General features: G+C 33.0%; 2 protein-coding genes across 2 annotated transcripts; one reads left to right on the top strand and one right to left on the bottom strand.

Moving 5' to 3' along the window:
• Nucleotides 1–1,796: 1,796 nt before the first annotated feature.
• On the bottom strand, nt 1,797–4,273 carry LOC131046400 (L-type lectin-domain containing receptor kinase SIT2-like). Its single transcript, XM_057980140.1, has one exon. It carries the CDS (start codon nt 4,087–4,089, stop codon nt 2,026–2,028), a length of 2,064 nt encoding a protein of 687 aa, XP_057836123.1. The 5' UTR covers nt 4,090–4,273; the 3' UTR covers nt 1,797–2,025.
• An 8,422-nt stretch (nt 4,274–12,695) lies between these two features.
• Nucleotides 12,696–15,378, top strand: LOC131046397 (L-type lectin-domain containing receptor kinase SIT2). The gene is made up of 2 exons (XM_057980137.2): nt 12,696–12,926; nt 13,098–15,378. Exon 2 carries the CDS (start codon nt 13,136–13,138, stop codon nt 15,104–15,106), a length of 1,971 nt encoding a protein of 656 aa, XP_057836120.1. The 5' UTR covers nt 12,696–12,926; nt 13,098–13,135; the 3' UTR covers nt 15,107–15,378.
• The last annotated feature ends 271 nt before the right edge of the window (nt 15,379–15,649 follow it).

Here is a 15,649-nt window from a genome sequence, read left to right as displayed (position 1 = left end):
TTTTTTATCTAGATTAGCTTCTAAATTGTTTAATTTTTACATTTAACTAACCTCAAATATTTTTGAAAAGGTTGCTAGTAATATATGAAATAATGAACCATAGATATATTATTCCATCAAGCACAGTGTATATTTTGATTAGGATTAAAAAAATATGGATCGTATTGTTTTTAGTACATAGAAAAATAAGTCAGTGTCTTTTACAATCTTCATCTAATTCAAGAGTTTAATTGTAATATTTACTATTATCATTATTTCATTCAACACTTTTATCTCATTGTCAATCATAGATTTTAAATTTTTTTATGAAATATAGATGTGTCATTATACATATTCACCTCCAAACATGTTCAGAAAGTTAAATAACAATAACAATGAAAAGCCAACGGTATTAGAATCATTTGATTTATCCCATACATCTATAAATTTGAAAGTGACTTGAAAATAGACCACCCTTCATTTGAGAACCACTATAAACTTACATCTGCCCAATAAATTTCGGAATGGATTAAAGAAAACTCTCTAGGGGAAGGGTACCAGTAGTGGACATAGTTCCAATAGTAGACACCTTTTTGTCAACCCAACCCCCTAATAGTAGATTGTAAAGGATCCCAAAAAATGTAACAATAGTGCACGAGTATTGAATATCACATGTACCAATAGTGGATAATTTTTCAACTTTTTTGCCCTTTATTAGCTCATTTGTGCACTACTATTGGCCCATTTGTGCACCAGTACTGGACATTTGTGCAAAACTGCTGGGGCATTTGTCTATTACTACTGGACCACTATTGGAAATTATGAGTTATCTACTATTGGCGCAAAGGAGTTCATGTATGGGTAGACACTTTGAAATGACCACTTTTTGACCTTTCGGTACATAATGCTTTCCACAGCGTGCATCGTCACTACCCAGAAGCCGGATCCTTAGTTATAAATAGTTAAATCGCATACGAAGACAACAACAACAAAAAAAGAAATCGGACATATGATTTGAAAATTCTATGTGCGCGAAATTAGCTATGTCCACTACTAGTACCTTCCCCTAAATACTTAAGAAACATCCAGTTGCTGCCGGCCGGACAACTGACCATGCGCAAACCGTGCGCTAAGAAATTTCAAGCTATTAGGAGCAATAATCATTCGAATTAGCTTGGGTTGTAATAGCAAATTATGACATTCACTATAAAACCAACGGCTTTCAACACAGATGAAATGCTGCCATTCCAAGCAATAGTTAGCTCCAATTACGGGTTTTGTAACAAAGTATGGGTCAAATACCTATATCCCTAGAAACGGCTACGCCAACACCTAAAAAGCAGCTTATATACCTATATCCCTGGAATCGGCTACGCAGGGAATTAAAAAGCAACCTATATAGGGGAAAAACTCCCTAAAACGCCCTAGGTTGAATCCCTAACCAGAAGAATTTTCAGATATCAAAAAGCAGGTTAAAAAAGAGAACGCATACCACACAGAGATCCATCTCATACACACTGCCACTGTCAAAAAACGACTACTACATAGCTGTAGATTCTGAAAAGAGCCCTTGTCCTTAAACCAGCTGATTGAATGAAATGTTAGAACAGAGTAAAATAACAGCAATAAAACAGTGATAAAGGAAATCACTTACTGTTCTATCCAATACCACTCAACAGACATGAACAATTGATCGTTTATTGATTTCAACGAAGCCAGAAATCTCTGTCTAATTTCTTTTTGCGCTGTATATTTGGTATACAAGTTTTATTACAGTTTAATAGAAAACAATTGTAAGCTGAGATACAAATAAGTGTCCGTAGCTACTGAAAAAAGAATAGTTAATATCATAAATTAAGAAACTGCAACATGCATTACTCGCTGACAGATGAAAAAAAGGAAACCAAACCTCTTTAACTGAACTTAAACGAAAACAAACTATAAATAAATTTTGACTGTCAAACTGCACATGGCAGTGAAGGAGATTTGCATGGTATTGAAGGCAGCATCACGCCGATTTACATGACAGAACTACAGGATCTTGCATCAGTTAAGAACAATGGCTGATGTTTGACCTAGTTCATGCAGAGTCTGTTGTCTGTCTTCAGGCATGGAAATGGAAGCATCTTTGCTACGACTGAGATATGGAGAATTCCAAGCACTGCTGGGTCCACTCATCTCCAAATAAAAGAGATCATCAAAATCTGGTATTGGAGATTCTTCTTCGAGTATTTTCAAAACTTCTCTGATGCCAAGCCTGCGTTCTGGCTGAGAATTAGAACACAGAAGACCTAGTTTAAGTACTCTTTCCATCTCTGCTTCAACATATTGCCCACCAAGCTTCCAGTCGGCGGCATCCATGAGAGTGCCTCTTTCATGCAGCTCTCTCAACCAGTCCACCATGACTATCTGAGAGGACTGGAGAGAGAGATCAACTGGTCTCCTTCCGCATGCAACCTCTAACATTAAGATACCGAAGCTGAAAACATCTGCGGCTGGGCTGGCCTTTCCTGTGTGTATCAGCTCCGGTGCGATGTACCCCAGCGTTCCAACCACTCGAGTGGTCCGGGAGTTTTCGTTATGTTCGTAGAGACGGGCAAGTCCAAAATCACCTAACTTTCCATTGAGCTCTGAGTCAAGCAGAACGTTGCTGGACTTAATGTCTCTGTGCACTACACGTTGCTCCCACTCTTCATGAAGATACACCAGCCCCGCAGCAACATCCCTGAGGATTCTGTACCTTTGACTCCATCCTAACACGATATTTGGGTTTCCAAATATCATTTTGTCCAGGCTCCCATTTGGCATGTAATCATAAACTATGAATAGTTTTTTGCCACGCCTGCAGAAGCCTCTGATTTGCACAAGATTCCGATGTTGAAGGCGACCAAGACTGGACACCTCTGCAATGAATTCTTTCACCCCCTCATAGGTTTCTCTAAGAATATATTTCACCGCTACTTCAAGGCCATTTGTGGGAAGTACTCCTCTGTACACCCGGCCGAAGCCTCCAGACCCTAAAAGTTCTTCGTCTCCGAACCCCTTTGTTGCAATATGTAAGTCTTTGTACTTAAACCTATGAGGCCAATACTCCTCCTCCCATTCTTCGATAATATCTCTGTAATCGTTTCTCTTCAACAAAAAAAGTGATGCTACCACAACGACAACGAGCAGGAGTACGCAAGCTGTGCTTATGCCGGCTATTAGTGAAGAATTTGAGCTCTTGGATTTTCTGTGTATGAAGGATGGAAGACTAGATGTATTCAGGGACTGGGCGGTTCCGTTTGTAGTAAAGCTCCAAGCCAGGATGTAGTTCTCCTCAAACATGACCCCCGTAGCAGCTGAGAAACCAACATAGATTTCTTCTTCTAGAATATGGGACAGAGATATATTTTTCACATGTAACAGTGGCTTTTGTGGGCGATCAAGACCAGCCTCCACAATGGTGATTTTGAGCTCGCTTTGAAGATTGTCATAATCAATCCAAGCCTGAATATTCTTTCCGCTCTTGAGATTCAAAACTTGGAACTGATTGTTGTCTGTCCAAAAGCCGGCAGTCGTAGAGTTTACAGACCTGAGATCGTTGATATCCACACCAACGTGATTGTCGTTGATGTCGTGAAATTCCTGGTTCTTTACTGTGTCGAACTCGACTGCAAACAGGTGATTAGAGGCATTTCCCAAGCTTGAAAGATCGCTAAACAAGCCAAGGAACTCAGCTACTAAATATCCCTTTGTAGATCTGTTGGGCGTCATTATAAACGCCATTCCATGCCCGCTCACTGATTCTGAAGAAGGAGCAACGCTAAACACAAAAGTTGTGCTGAAAGACAAAGCAGAATTCGGAGACCCACTATCTTTTATTGGATAACGATAAAAAGCACGGCCGATGCTAAATTTGGATTGATGATTAAGAGAGATGGCGTTGGACTGCACTGAAGCATCCCCAAACAATTCAAGGGTCGATGCATTAAATTGGTTGAAGTGAAAGCTAAAATGGCCTTGTGCAATAATCAAGGGAAGGAGGAGGAGACGTATAAGGAAGTTACTCGTTCCTGCCATTGTCGACCTCGAGGTCGACTTCGAAATTCTGTTGCAAACTCCAAACATATAACCAAAATTAATCAACAAAAATGTTGAAATAATCCTCCCGGATATAGAAACTCAAAATCGAGCTGGTAATACACTCAAGGAAACGAAAGTCTATTTGAATAAACACATCTTAGAAAATGGTACAGATTTACAAGTTTTGTGTATTATAAAATTTCAATGGATTTAACCTGTTTTTCGTTCTCAGACCTCCAATACGGTAATCAGAAAATATCAAAAGTTCTCTTGTTATTTGAAAATCCAAAGCTATATAATTTAAAATATAAAAGATTAGCCTCCTTGACCCGTAACAAAAAAGAACGTTTAGTACAAAGCAGAGTAGGGTGGAAAAGGGAAACTAAAACAATGGGAAAACGACAGAAATTCATAGATTGTAGTTTCAACACAATTACAAGCAAACCAAAGGTGTTGCTATCCGGCCTGATCAGTGGGTCCTCCAAACATGTTATGGTCAAACCGGCCCTGGCATTTTTTTTATTGAAGGGTTCAAATAACGGGTTAATGTTCACTTTGGTAAAATAAGATAACGATATTAATGTTTGGAAAGGTTGAAAACTAGTATATTTATTTTTACTAAAATATATGTGAAGCACGTGGAGAAATCACTTTTTAGATATAACAGATTGTTTGATAGATTTTTTTTTTTTTATGAAGTTTCTAAATCATATCTTTATTAATAATTATTTATTTTTAATGTAATCTTTTAAATATATTTATGTGAAACATTTTTAAAAATCTCTTTCTTAATTATTTTATTTATTTTTAAATAAATATATGGGAAATGTATTAGTAGTCATTATAGTTAATTTTGTGTATCCACATAGCTTAAATGGTACATCAAATTTTGACATTTTTGTTTGTTATGTTCGATTTTATTTTTTGTCTTTGTATGTGACTCAATTGCATATAGCTATTGTTTTGGCTTCTAGTAGTAATGATGCATGCTATGGGATCTGTTATACAACAACCTCAAAAATGGCTAATACTTATTCACAAATGCCCTAGTAGTGGTGCACTATGGATACCAATAAAGTTGCACTAGTCGTTCAATTAAAGTCCAAAAATTCTAACTACTAGGGGTAAAATGAACATTGTGGTTCTCATGATCAACCTTCATCATTTTCTAGGTCTATTTCACTTCTAAGAGACTTATTACATAGAGGTCTAACATATTCTCTGACAAAGGTGATCATTTTCTATGCAACATCAAAACATCCATTCTCCATTGATTTTAGAGATAAGAACTCCTATTAATTTTATTTTTTTTAATATTTATTACAATTATCAGCCCAAACTAATAAATCTAGATTAATTATGATTATAGATTGTATTTATTTAATTAGCTCGGATTATTCAATGTAAATAATTCTATTACTTTTACATTAATCAGTGAACCTAATATGTCATATGTCACCACAGAGGCTTTGGCACTAAGTTTTCTCTAATTTATATTTTATTTAAAGAGTTCACATATAGAAAAAAAGAAACCTAAATTAAGAAAAACATAAACTAGAAACAACTTTCTATATTCTATTGAAATAGTTCACATATAGGAAAAAATACTATACTGCTAAATGTAAATTAGAGAAAAATTTCTATATTGTATTTAAACAGTCCACATATAGAATTCAATTAGAATAGAATAATTGCATTCATTTAGCATGTATAGCTATATGTTCCTATAAGATTTAAAAAAAGAAAAAAAAAAGGAAGTGCTAGCAATAAAAATCACATATCAATTCTGCAAGTTTCTAATTAATTTTGACGTTGTCCCATATCCATCACAATTTTGCAAAATCAACTAATATATCGAGTTTCATCCTTCCACTCGAGGGTAAAGGGAAAGTACAAGGTAGATAATAGAGGAAGATTTGAATTTGTGGGTTGCAAGCATGGTAATTCCATGAGCATTTCATTTTTCTCACTCAATTTGGGTTGTCTCACTACTTCATTTTGAGTTTTGAGTTTTGAGTTTTGAGTTTTGAGTTCTTCTTATTTTGGTGGCTTCCAAGTTTGTGGAAATTCTTATTTCTTGATCCAGTTGGGCATATTTATTATCATGTAATTGTGTTAAGAAGTGATGATGCATAAGCCTTACCAGCATGTACATTGTTCATTCTAGTTCTGCATATTATTGAGAGATCATCATCCTATTATGCATGACATTCACCACATGTAGATTTTATTTAGAGAATTTAGAGATAGCTTACATTTCAAATAATTGCTACTATACTAAGTTTTTTATTCATATCTACTATTTTCAAGAATACATGGAATATATGATAGTTGTATGGGACAAACAAATGTATAGCTCCAATCTAGTTTTAGGGGCTATTATCTCTAAATAGAGATCCCCTATTTTGAATCTATCAAGTCTTCAATCAACGAGAAAAAATTTGATAGACATATGATGTAGTAATGTTTATTTTAATTGCATAAATTTTTAATGTGTATGAAAATATTATGTTTCTGTATCATTCTTTGTTTTCTCCCTTGTATCATTTTGTGTTTGTAACGATCCAGTTCTTAGTGCTTTGAGATCAAATTTTGAGTCTCAACATGGGGAGTATGTTGAGAAATGATGATGCATGAGCCTCACCACCATGCACATTGTTCACTCCACTTTTGCATCCCATTGAGAGATCCTCATCCTATTATGCATGATACTCACCATATGCAATTTTATTTGACAATTAGTTTACTATCCACTTTTAGAGAGTATAAGACCTTTATAAATGATTGTCCTCATGATGTTTTAAGTAGAGTGTGAAAGTTTGATTTGTATTTAGATGAAGAGATGACCTCTAAATTAAGGTAAGATGTAAGCAAACTTGAATGAATAAAAGATTCATGTGTGTTAAAAGCATTCCATAATTGATATCTAATTCAACAAAATCAATGTAATTGTAATTCCAAGATTTGTCTAAATTAACCCAAAACATAACATAAAATATTCTCTCCATTTGATCATGTCTCATAGTCATAGTGTTATCGAGACCACAACTAAGAGCATGAACACAATGGCTATGAATATGGAAAAAGGTTACCAAGGCAACTTGGTAGTGGAGATGGATCTTGAGAAGGAAAAAGATAATGAAGAGTCATTGGGTCCTAGCCAAAGAACTTGGGACAAACCTGGAGAGGAAGGCAAAAAGATCCCTGAAGGAGATCCAAGATTTCAAGAAAGTTTCCTAGAATATGAATCAGCTGGAGGCAGTGGTTGCTGAGACTTTAAAGACTTTGGCTTAATCTTCTTCAGTCCCTGTCTATCTTTTTGTAGGTTTTTCATTAGTGTTGGGTTGACTTGTTCTCTATTTTTCTCCTTTGGTAGCATTTTGTTATTTTTGTAATGGTCTTCATGTTTTATCTTGGTTCTAACCAGTTGTAAAGGGTGTCGAATCCTTTCAAAACCTATTTTTACTATCATAAAAAACTTAACCAAAAACATAACTATAAATGAACCTTATCTCTAAGCCAACCCAAATTGAACAAAAAATCCAAACATAACTCCAACCCTAATCCTTACCTCAATCAAACAATAATTTAATCTTGACACTAACTCTAATTGAATGTTAATAATAAACCTAATGAAATCAAAATCGTAAACTTATTCAAATATATGAGGATTATGAAGATATTGAGGATGCATGTCATTTATTTGACAATGCATCTGAACTAAATCTAGTAAAAAATAAAAATAAAGTTAAGTGGACTCCAAAGATATTTCTTGGTCATTCCCACTTGGTACATTTTTAAAATTCAATTTTCATAGCCCTCCCGAGGATGTTTATTCTCTATTGGTAATGTCGTGGTTCTATCTAAGGCGATCTGTGGGGGCTAGTGAGATTGTCACCCTAGTTTTGGGTCCCTCTAGCTCTCCTATGAAGTTGGGTGTTGTTGCTCCCCCGTGTCCTTTGGCTTCAATCAACGTGATTCCTGGAAAAATATTTACTGCTAGTTTTGGTACTAAGATTGTTGCTTCTACAAAACTGAAGGGCTCTATTAAGTTAGTACCCTATGTTTCTATTGCCCTTGTGATTCCTCTAGGGAAAGAAGTTCTAGACTATGTGGAATATTTTAACAAGCAAGGCTTACTCTGTCAATTTTTTCATATTTGGCCTTCTCTTCTTGATTTGCACTACAAGATTCAAGAGGTTTGGTCTCCTCTAGTTGAGGGTAAAATAGAGCTTTACACTGTTGCTAGATTTTTTTGTGGTGTGCTTTGATTCTGAGGATCACCGATAAGCTATGCTTGATGATTGGCCTTGGAGTTAGGATCTCAGCCCTTTTTGTGCAACTCTAGGTTTAATCTTCCCTTTTATTTTTGGTGTAATGTAGCCTATGAATTCTTTAGGAAAATTCTTGAAGGTGGACCTTGTGATCAAATTAGTCACACTTCAGTTGCTCGCATCCTAGTTGAAATGGATATTTCAAAAGTTCTACCTAGAGAATTCATTCTATAGGTTAATGGTAGATCTTTGAGTCAGCTGGTGAACTACGAGTGGATTCCTTTTCATTCTAAGCATTATTTTTCTTTTGGAGATTTTTCTTGTAAGTCCTCTTAGAATGCTCATAGGTAGTCTTCCCCTAATTAGTGGAAGAATGTCGAGACCATCTTACTATTTGCCTTGATGTTGCTTCTAAGGTTGATCATGTTTATTAGGATTGAGCTCCACCCACTCCTATTTCCTCTACTCCTAGCTTTTCTTTGGATTTGGGGCCATCTCTTTCTCTTGTTCCTACTATTTATTTACTAGTAAGATATATTTCTAAAGCCAAAATTTGTGGTACTAGGTATATTGTCATTCCAATTGATGTTGTCAATGATTCTATTGCTACTACTACTAGTATTGACTTTGTTGCTGCTTCTATTGATAATGTTGTTACACTTAATACTATTGTTTCAACTGGTAACATTGATGTTGTCCCTAATGTCGTTGATCCATCTTTGTCTTTGTTTTAGCACTAATATGATTGTAATAATGGATCTACATAGATAGTTGTTGAATGCAAGATGAAGCATCCATAAATATGTCTTCTTAAGTTAGGATGGTTGATAATCAAGTCTCAAATCTATTTTAAAGTAAGATGTAATATGTTCAACTCCAACTTTTGTATTTGGCTAGTTGCATTGTTTTGTTGTCTTTATGACTGGTTTTGTTCTAGTTTTGGTTTTTGATGGTCGGTGATATATTTGTAAATTGTCAGAGCCCTTTCCAACTTAATTTAATAAAAGGTAATAAATTAAAAATTATTATAATTACATCATTAAATAAGTCTTTATGTAGAAATAATTTAGTAATAAATATTTTAGATTATTTATAATATTTTATTGTTCATCAATTGTTAATTATATTATAACATCAAATCGATTTTGTATGTATATTGCAAGTGAAATTTTACAAGGGAAACAACCTCTTATATAACTATCTATATCAAATGTTGTTAACAAAAATTGATTACTTCTAAAAATTTTTCACAAAACCCAATAGCCATTATATGATCTAATATGAAATTAGATAAGACCAAGACTAAACACTTATATCTTATTTTAAAATATTATTTATTACATATTTTTTATTTCTTCTTAATATTCAATTTATTTCATTTGATATGTGAAATTTATTTTAAATGATTTAACCATAGATATAATTCTCAAAAAGAATTAAAAACTAAGAAAATAAACATTTACATTAACCTCAAAAATTAATAATTACAACAATGTAAATCTCTTAAACAAAAAATCAAACTAATGAGCCATTTTTGAATAAGCTAAATGTTAAAATATAGATATAAAAACAACCTTTCTAAAATTCTACTAAATTCTAAATTTTTACAATGATTAGTAAATTAAATTAAATAAAGTATACATTTTAAAATAATTCAAAAAATATTATAATTAACCTTATATGTCTAGGCTTCCAAGTATTACATCCAACGTAACCATTGCATTTCCAACTATAGAATTTGATAAAAAAATTGCCCTCCATTTCACCTTAATGGTTGTCCATACCCTATTCAAGGCTATCTTTTAACATACATCAGGAGGATGCTAACAAAGGTTGGAAAAATTTGGCATTACACCTACCAAATACATTTACTTGAAGCTCCAAAGAATTTTCAACAAATCCATAAAAAATTGGCATTACACCTACAATTACATTTACTTGAAGCTTCAAAGAATTTTCAACAAATCCATAAGATAGTTACATTGCATGAGATTACATTTCTTTAGGGATTTCTGTCAAAGAGTTTACATGGTTGTTTACAACAAATCCATAAGATAGTTACATTGCATGAGATTACATTTCTTTAGGGATTTCTGTCAAAGAGTTTACATGGTTGTTTATGCTTCTAGATGGGTAGAGTTGGCGAACTAATAGAAATTTCCCTGTGACAAATGCTTCAATTAGCCCTAAATATTATATTATAGAGATAGAAAAAAGAAAGATAGATAGTTATAAGTTAAGAAAAAGACAATAAAAATATATATTTTTCTATATATTTGTTGTTTACTTTTATTTATTTATAATATTACATTATAATTATATTTATTATATATTTTATGTATTATAAATAATTAAATATAGATTTTAAATCAATTAGAATATGTTTATCTTATATAAATTTGTATTATATTTATATTCATATTATATAAGTATACACATAAACATATTTTTAGAATTAAATAAAAAAATTATACATTTAAAATAATATTTATTGTTTAATTTTATTTATATATATTTATAAAATATATAAATATATAAATAATAAATATAATTTATAAATAGTTAATTATATTGATATTTTTAAATATTATTTTAATTTTTAAAATTTTATTAACTCACATACTATGATATACAATAAATATAGCATATATATATAATAAATTATGTATTTGAAAAAATATTTGTTTATTTTATAACATATCTTATTATTGATATATTTTAGTGTACAAATCGCTCAAGTTATAGAATTAGGTTAATTTCTAGCCATTTGTGGGCCTTTGGACTGAGTGTGAGCATGAGGTCACAAAAAGCATGAGATCACCAAAAAAATTATATAATATAATATTAATATATAAATAATAGAATATGTTCTATATAATATATTACACTTATTAATAAATTATTTTTTAACTATATTTGTTATTATATTAAATTGTATATTATTAAATAAAAAATTTACATAATTATATATTTCATGGATAATATTAATTAAATATTAAAAAATATATAATTAATATATTTATTTAATTTAAACAATGTAATATATTTGAATTATATTTATTATTACATATTACATATGTAAAATTATATATTATTAAATAAAAATATTATATAAATTATATACTTCATAGATATTATTATTTAAATCTAAATAAAATATATCAATAATTTTTTTAATTTATATTATACAAGATATAATATAAAATGATATATATTAATATTTTAAATTTATACATCAACTACTATATGTAATATGTTTTTTAATATAACACACTTCAAAATATTAAAAAGAAAAAAAAGAATTCAAGGTAAAATTAAGCAAGAATAAATTTTAAAAGTTGAAATAATTAAAATTAAACTTTTTTAAAACGTAAAAAAATTGATCTTCATTATTTAATTTTTTTATAATCTTCAAGATCATGCAAGTTTCATGATTTAAAATATAATTACAATTGTTTAAAAAAAATTGATCAATATTTAAGAGAAATTTTTTTAAAAATAAAAAATTTGTCATTAAAATTATTTTAATTCGTATTATTATGTGTAAGAAAATTATTTATGATAGAAATATAATATAAAATAGAAAACAAAATATAAACAAAGTAAATGTATTTAAATATTTTTTAATAAAAAATAAATTAAGTATTCGCTAGTTTTTATTAACTATTTTTTATATTTTATATAGATTAAAAATTTGTCGTTAAGTTTAATTTTAATATATTATTTGTAAAAAATATATTAAACATATAATTTCAATTAATAAATTAAATAAAAATTAAATATAATTTTATTTAATTGTTTTTATTCATACTCAAATTTAAAATCAATTAATAAACTAAAAATATATTATTTTAATTTTTTGAATTATCTACATTATTTTATATAAATTAAAAATTTACTGATTCAGAGAATCACTCTATAATCAAAATAGAATATAAAATAATAATTAACAAAATACAAAAACGGAAGTATATATAGAAAACGTTATAATCAGTTGTCAGCCCTATCGTGTGGTGCAGGCAAGTTGCAAGCAGTAAGTATCGAGATGGGCTGTTCGAAAAACTTAGCAAGCAGCGGAGTAAAATAGTGAAATCTTACGGTGAAAAAAGTTCTGAAAAAAAAACGTCAAGTTTGGATGATGATCTCTTGCTAGTAAGATGATATCTTAATAAAAGATCGAAGTTAGTTTTATGGATGATCCAATAGGATGGAGGATAGATTTATAGATGATCCAATAGGATGGAGGATAGATTTATAGATGATCCACCTTGATGTGAATAGTTAAGATTACTTGAACAATTTGTTAAGTAGTGACTAACTTTTACATACAGATAGATGGTTATGTTTCTTGAACGTGACGTTGAAATTTATTAAAAGGTTTGACTGATAATAGCCTCGAGAAAACGTGGATGAGGGACGAGAGGTAATTAAACTCCGAGTGGATCATGAGAGCAGAGAGCAACACAGAAAGCTACAATTATATACGACCCTTTCTCCCCTTCAACAAGAGCAACCGTCAAGCTTCTGATTTTGTAATGAACAAGGAAAAGGGGGTCGTGAGAAGGGGAAACAGGCAAAGCAATAGCAATTTTGTAAGACAGGAAAAAGGTAAATCTGTACACTTTTGCTTTCTTGATTCACAGAAAAATTATTTTTCTTTGTCTTGCATGTATTTCTATTTCAATTTTGGTTTCTATGGCCATAATTATTTTAGTCTATTGCTTATCTGCCTTGTTTCTTTCTCTAGTATCTTGATACCTTGTGGTCATCGTGTTTTAGGTTAGGAAAGAAAATCGAAATCGAGCTGGATCACTACAATGGTACGGGCATGTGTGATCCTTGTGTTTTTCCTCTTCCCTCTCTCTCTTATTGTAGATGCCCATACAAATTTTATCTACAACCAATTCAATGCGTCGACCCTCGAATTGTTTGGTAATGCCTCAGTGAAGTCCGATGCCATTTCCCTTACTCATTATTCCCAGTACAGTATCGGCCGTGCTTTTTATCGATATCCCGTACGTATGAAAGATCCTGCTTCTCTGAATTCTATGTCGTCTTTCAGCACAAGTTTTGTGTTTAGCATCGTTCCTTCTCCAAATTCACGAAGCGGTTATGGTATGGCGTTTTTAATGACGCCCCACAAGTCTCCAGAAGGATATTTATCCACTCAGTACCTTGGCTTGATTAGCAACATATCAAGTGTGGGAAAGGCCTATAATCATCTAATTGCCGTCGAGTTCTCCACTTTAAAGAACTTGGAGTTTCGCGACATCAACGACAATCACGTTGGGGTGGATCTCAATGATCTCAGGTCAGTAAACGCTTCGCCTGCCGGCTTCTGGAAAGGCAACAATCAGTTCCAAGATTTGAATCTTAAGAGTGGACAGAATATTCAGGCTTGGATTGATTATGACCATCTTCAAAACGAGCTCAGGGTCACCATTGCAGAAGCTGGTTCACAACGCCCAGAAACGCCACTGATACATATGAAAAATACGTCTCTGCCTAACATTGTAGTAGAAGAAATGTATGTTGGTTTTTCAGCAGCTACGGGTGTCTTTTTAGAAGAGAATTACGTCCTCTCCTGGAGCTTCAGTACAAACGGAACTGCCTCTTTTCTGAATACATCTAATCTGCCATCATTTGCACTCAGAGAAATTAAGAGGTCAAACTCCAGACTGGTTGCCGGTATTACGACAGCTTGCGTTGTCGTCCTCCTTATGGTGGTGGCAGCAGGCCTTGTGTGGTTGAAGAGAAAGCGATACAGGAATCTTATTGAAGAATGGGAGATGGAGTATTGGCCTCACAGGTTTAAGTATAAGGACCTACATATTGCAACCAAGGGCTTCGGAGAGAAGCAACTTCTAGGATGTGGAGGCTTTAGCCAGGTCTACAAAGGAGTCCTTCCCACAAACGGCCTCCAGGTTGCGGTCAAACGTATTCTGAGAGAAACAGATGATGGGATTAAGGACTTCTTAGCAGAGATCTCCAGTCTTGGGCGCCTTCAACATCGAAATCTTGTCCAGATCAGAGGCTTCTGCCGGCGAGAAAACCAGCTATTCATAGTTTATGACTACATGCCAAATGGGAGCCTGGACAAGATGATATTTGGAGACCCAGAGAAGGTGCTTAAATGGGGTCAGAGGTACAGAGTCCTCAGAGATGTCGCTGCGGGGTTGGTGTATCTTCACGAAGAGTGGGAGCAACGTGTAGTGCACAGAGACATAAAGTCCAGCAATATTTTGCTGGACTCGGAACTCAATGGAAAGCTGGGGGATTTTGGGCTTGCCCGTCTGTACGAGCATAATGAAAACTCACAGACTACTCGCGTGGTGGGAACGCTTGGATACATCGCACCAGAGCTCATACACACAGGAAAGGCTAGCCCCGCCACGGATGTGTTCAGCTTTGGTGTTTTTATGTTGGAGGTTGCTTGCGGAAGGAGACCCGTCGATACCTCTCTCCAACCTGATCAAACAATCTTGGTGGAGTGGGTGAGAGAGCTTGATGACAATGGCAGTCTCATGGATGCAGCAGACCCGAACCTTGGTGGGCAATACGTTGAAGATGAGATGGAGAGAGTGCTCAAATTGGGGCTACTGTGTTCTAATCCTGAGCCAGAAGGTAGGCCTGGCACGAGACAAGTTCTGCAGACACTTGAAGAAGAAGATCCAATACCAGATTTTGATGCTCCGTTTCATTTGGAGATGAGTAATAGCTGGAGGTCTCCTATATGTTACAGTCGTAGCACAGATGCTTCCATTTCTGTTTCTCTAGAGGGTCGATAGACTGTGCGCAATAAGGTCAAACTGGTTTTCTGACGATGCTTGTGTGTATAAGATAACTTTTTGTCCTGTAACCTTCTTCTCTTCGTACTGTATTTACCTATATTTGTACTGTATTTGGGTACATACCGGCATCGTTAGAAAACCAGTTTGACGAATCTTAAGGAATCACCTTGGCTTTTAGATTTATCAATGCAGGCATTTGTACTGTATATGGATACAATACGCAATTACAGTTTAGTATATGTTTTAATGGCAGTATTTACTCAGTGGGATCGTTGGCTTTATTGCTAGTATTACTATTTATAGTTGTGACACAAGTGGGTACGTATGTCTAGCTATTTATAATATATTTTAAAAAATATTTTTAGAATTTTTCAAATTCAACATATAGATCAAATAATCTATTAGGCTTGGTAAACTGAATATTTGGATCCTAATTTAAATATTTTTTTCTTTTAAATATCTAACCAAGCAATTTTATGCCTCATACTTAATCACAAATAGTGACAGGTAAAATATTTGTTTACCCAGCTTAAATATTTG

Source organism: Cryptomeria japonica, chromosome 7, assembly GCF_030272615.1.
Source record: "Cryptomeria japonica chromosome 7, Sugi_1.0, whole genome shotgun sequence".
NCBI lineage: Eukaryota > Viridiplantae > Streptophyta > Pinopsida > Cupressales > Cupressaceae > Cryptomeria > Cryptomeria japonica.
Note: the sequence above shows the minus strand (reverse complement) of the source record. Positions and strands in the feature narration are given on the sequence as shown.

Excerpts from the sequence above, each read along its gene's own strand:
- LOC131046400 (XM_057980140.1), bottom strand. The coding sequence starts at position 4,089 with ATGTTTGGAGTTTGCAACAGAATTTCGAAGTCGACCTCGAGGTCGACA.
- LOC131046397 (XM_057980137.2), top strand. The coding sequence starts at position 13,136 with ATGGTACGGGCATGTGTGATCCTTGTGTTTTTCCTCTTCCCTCTCTCT.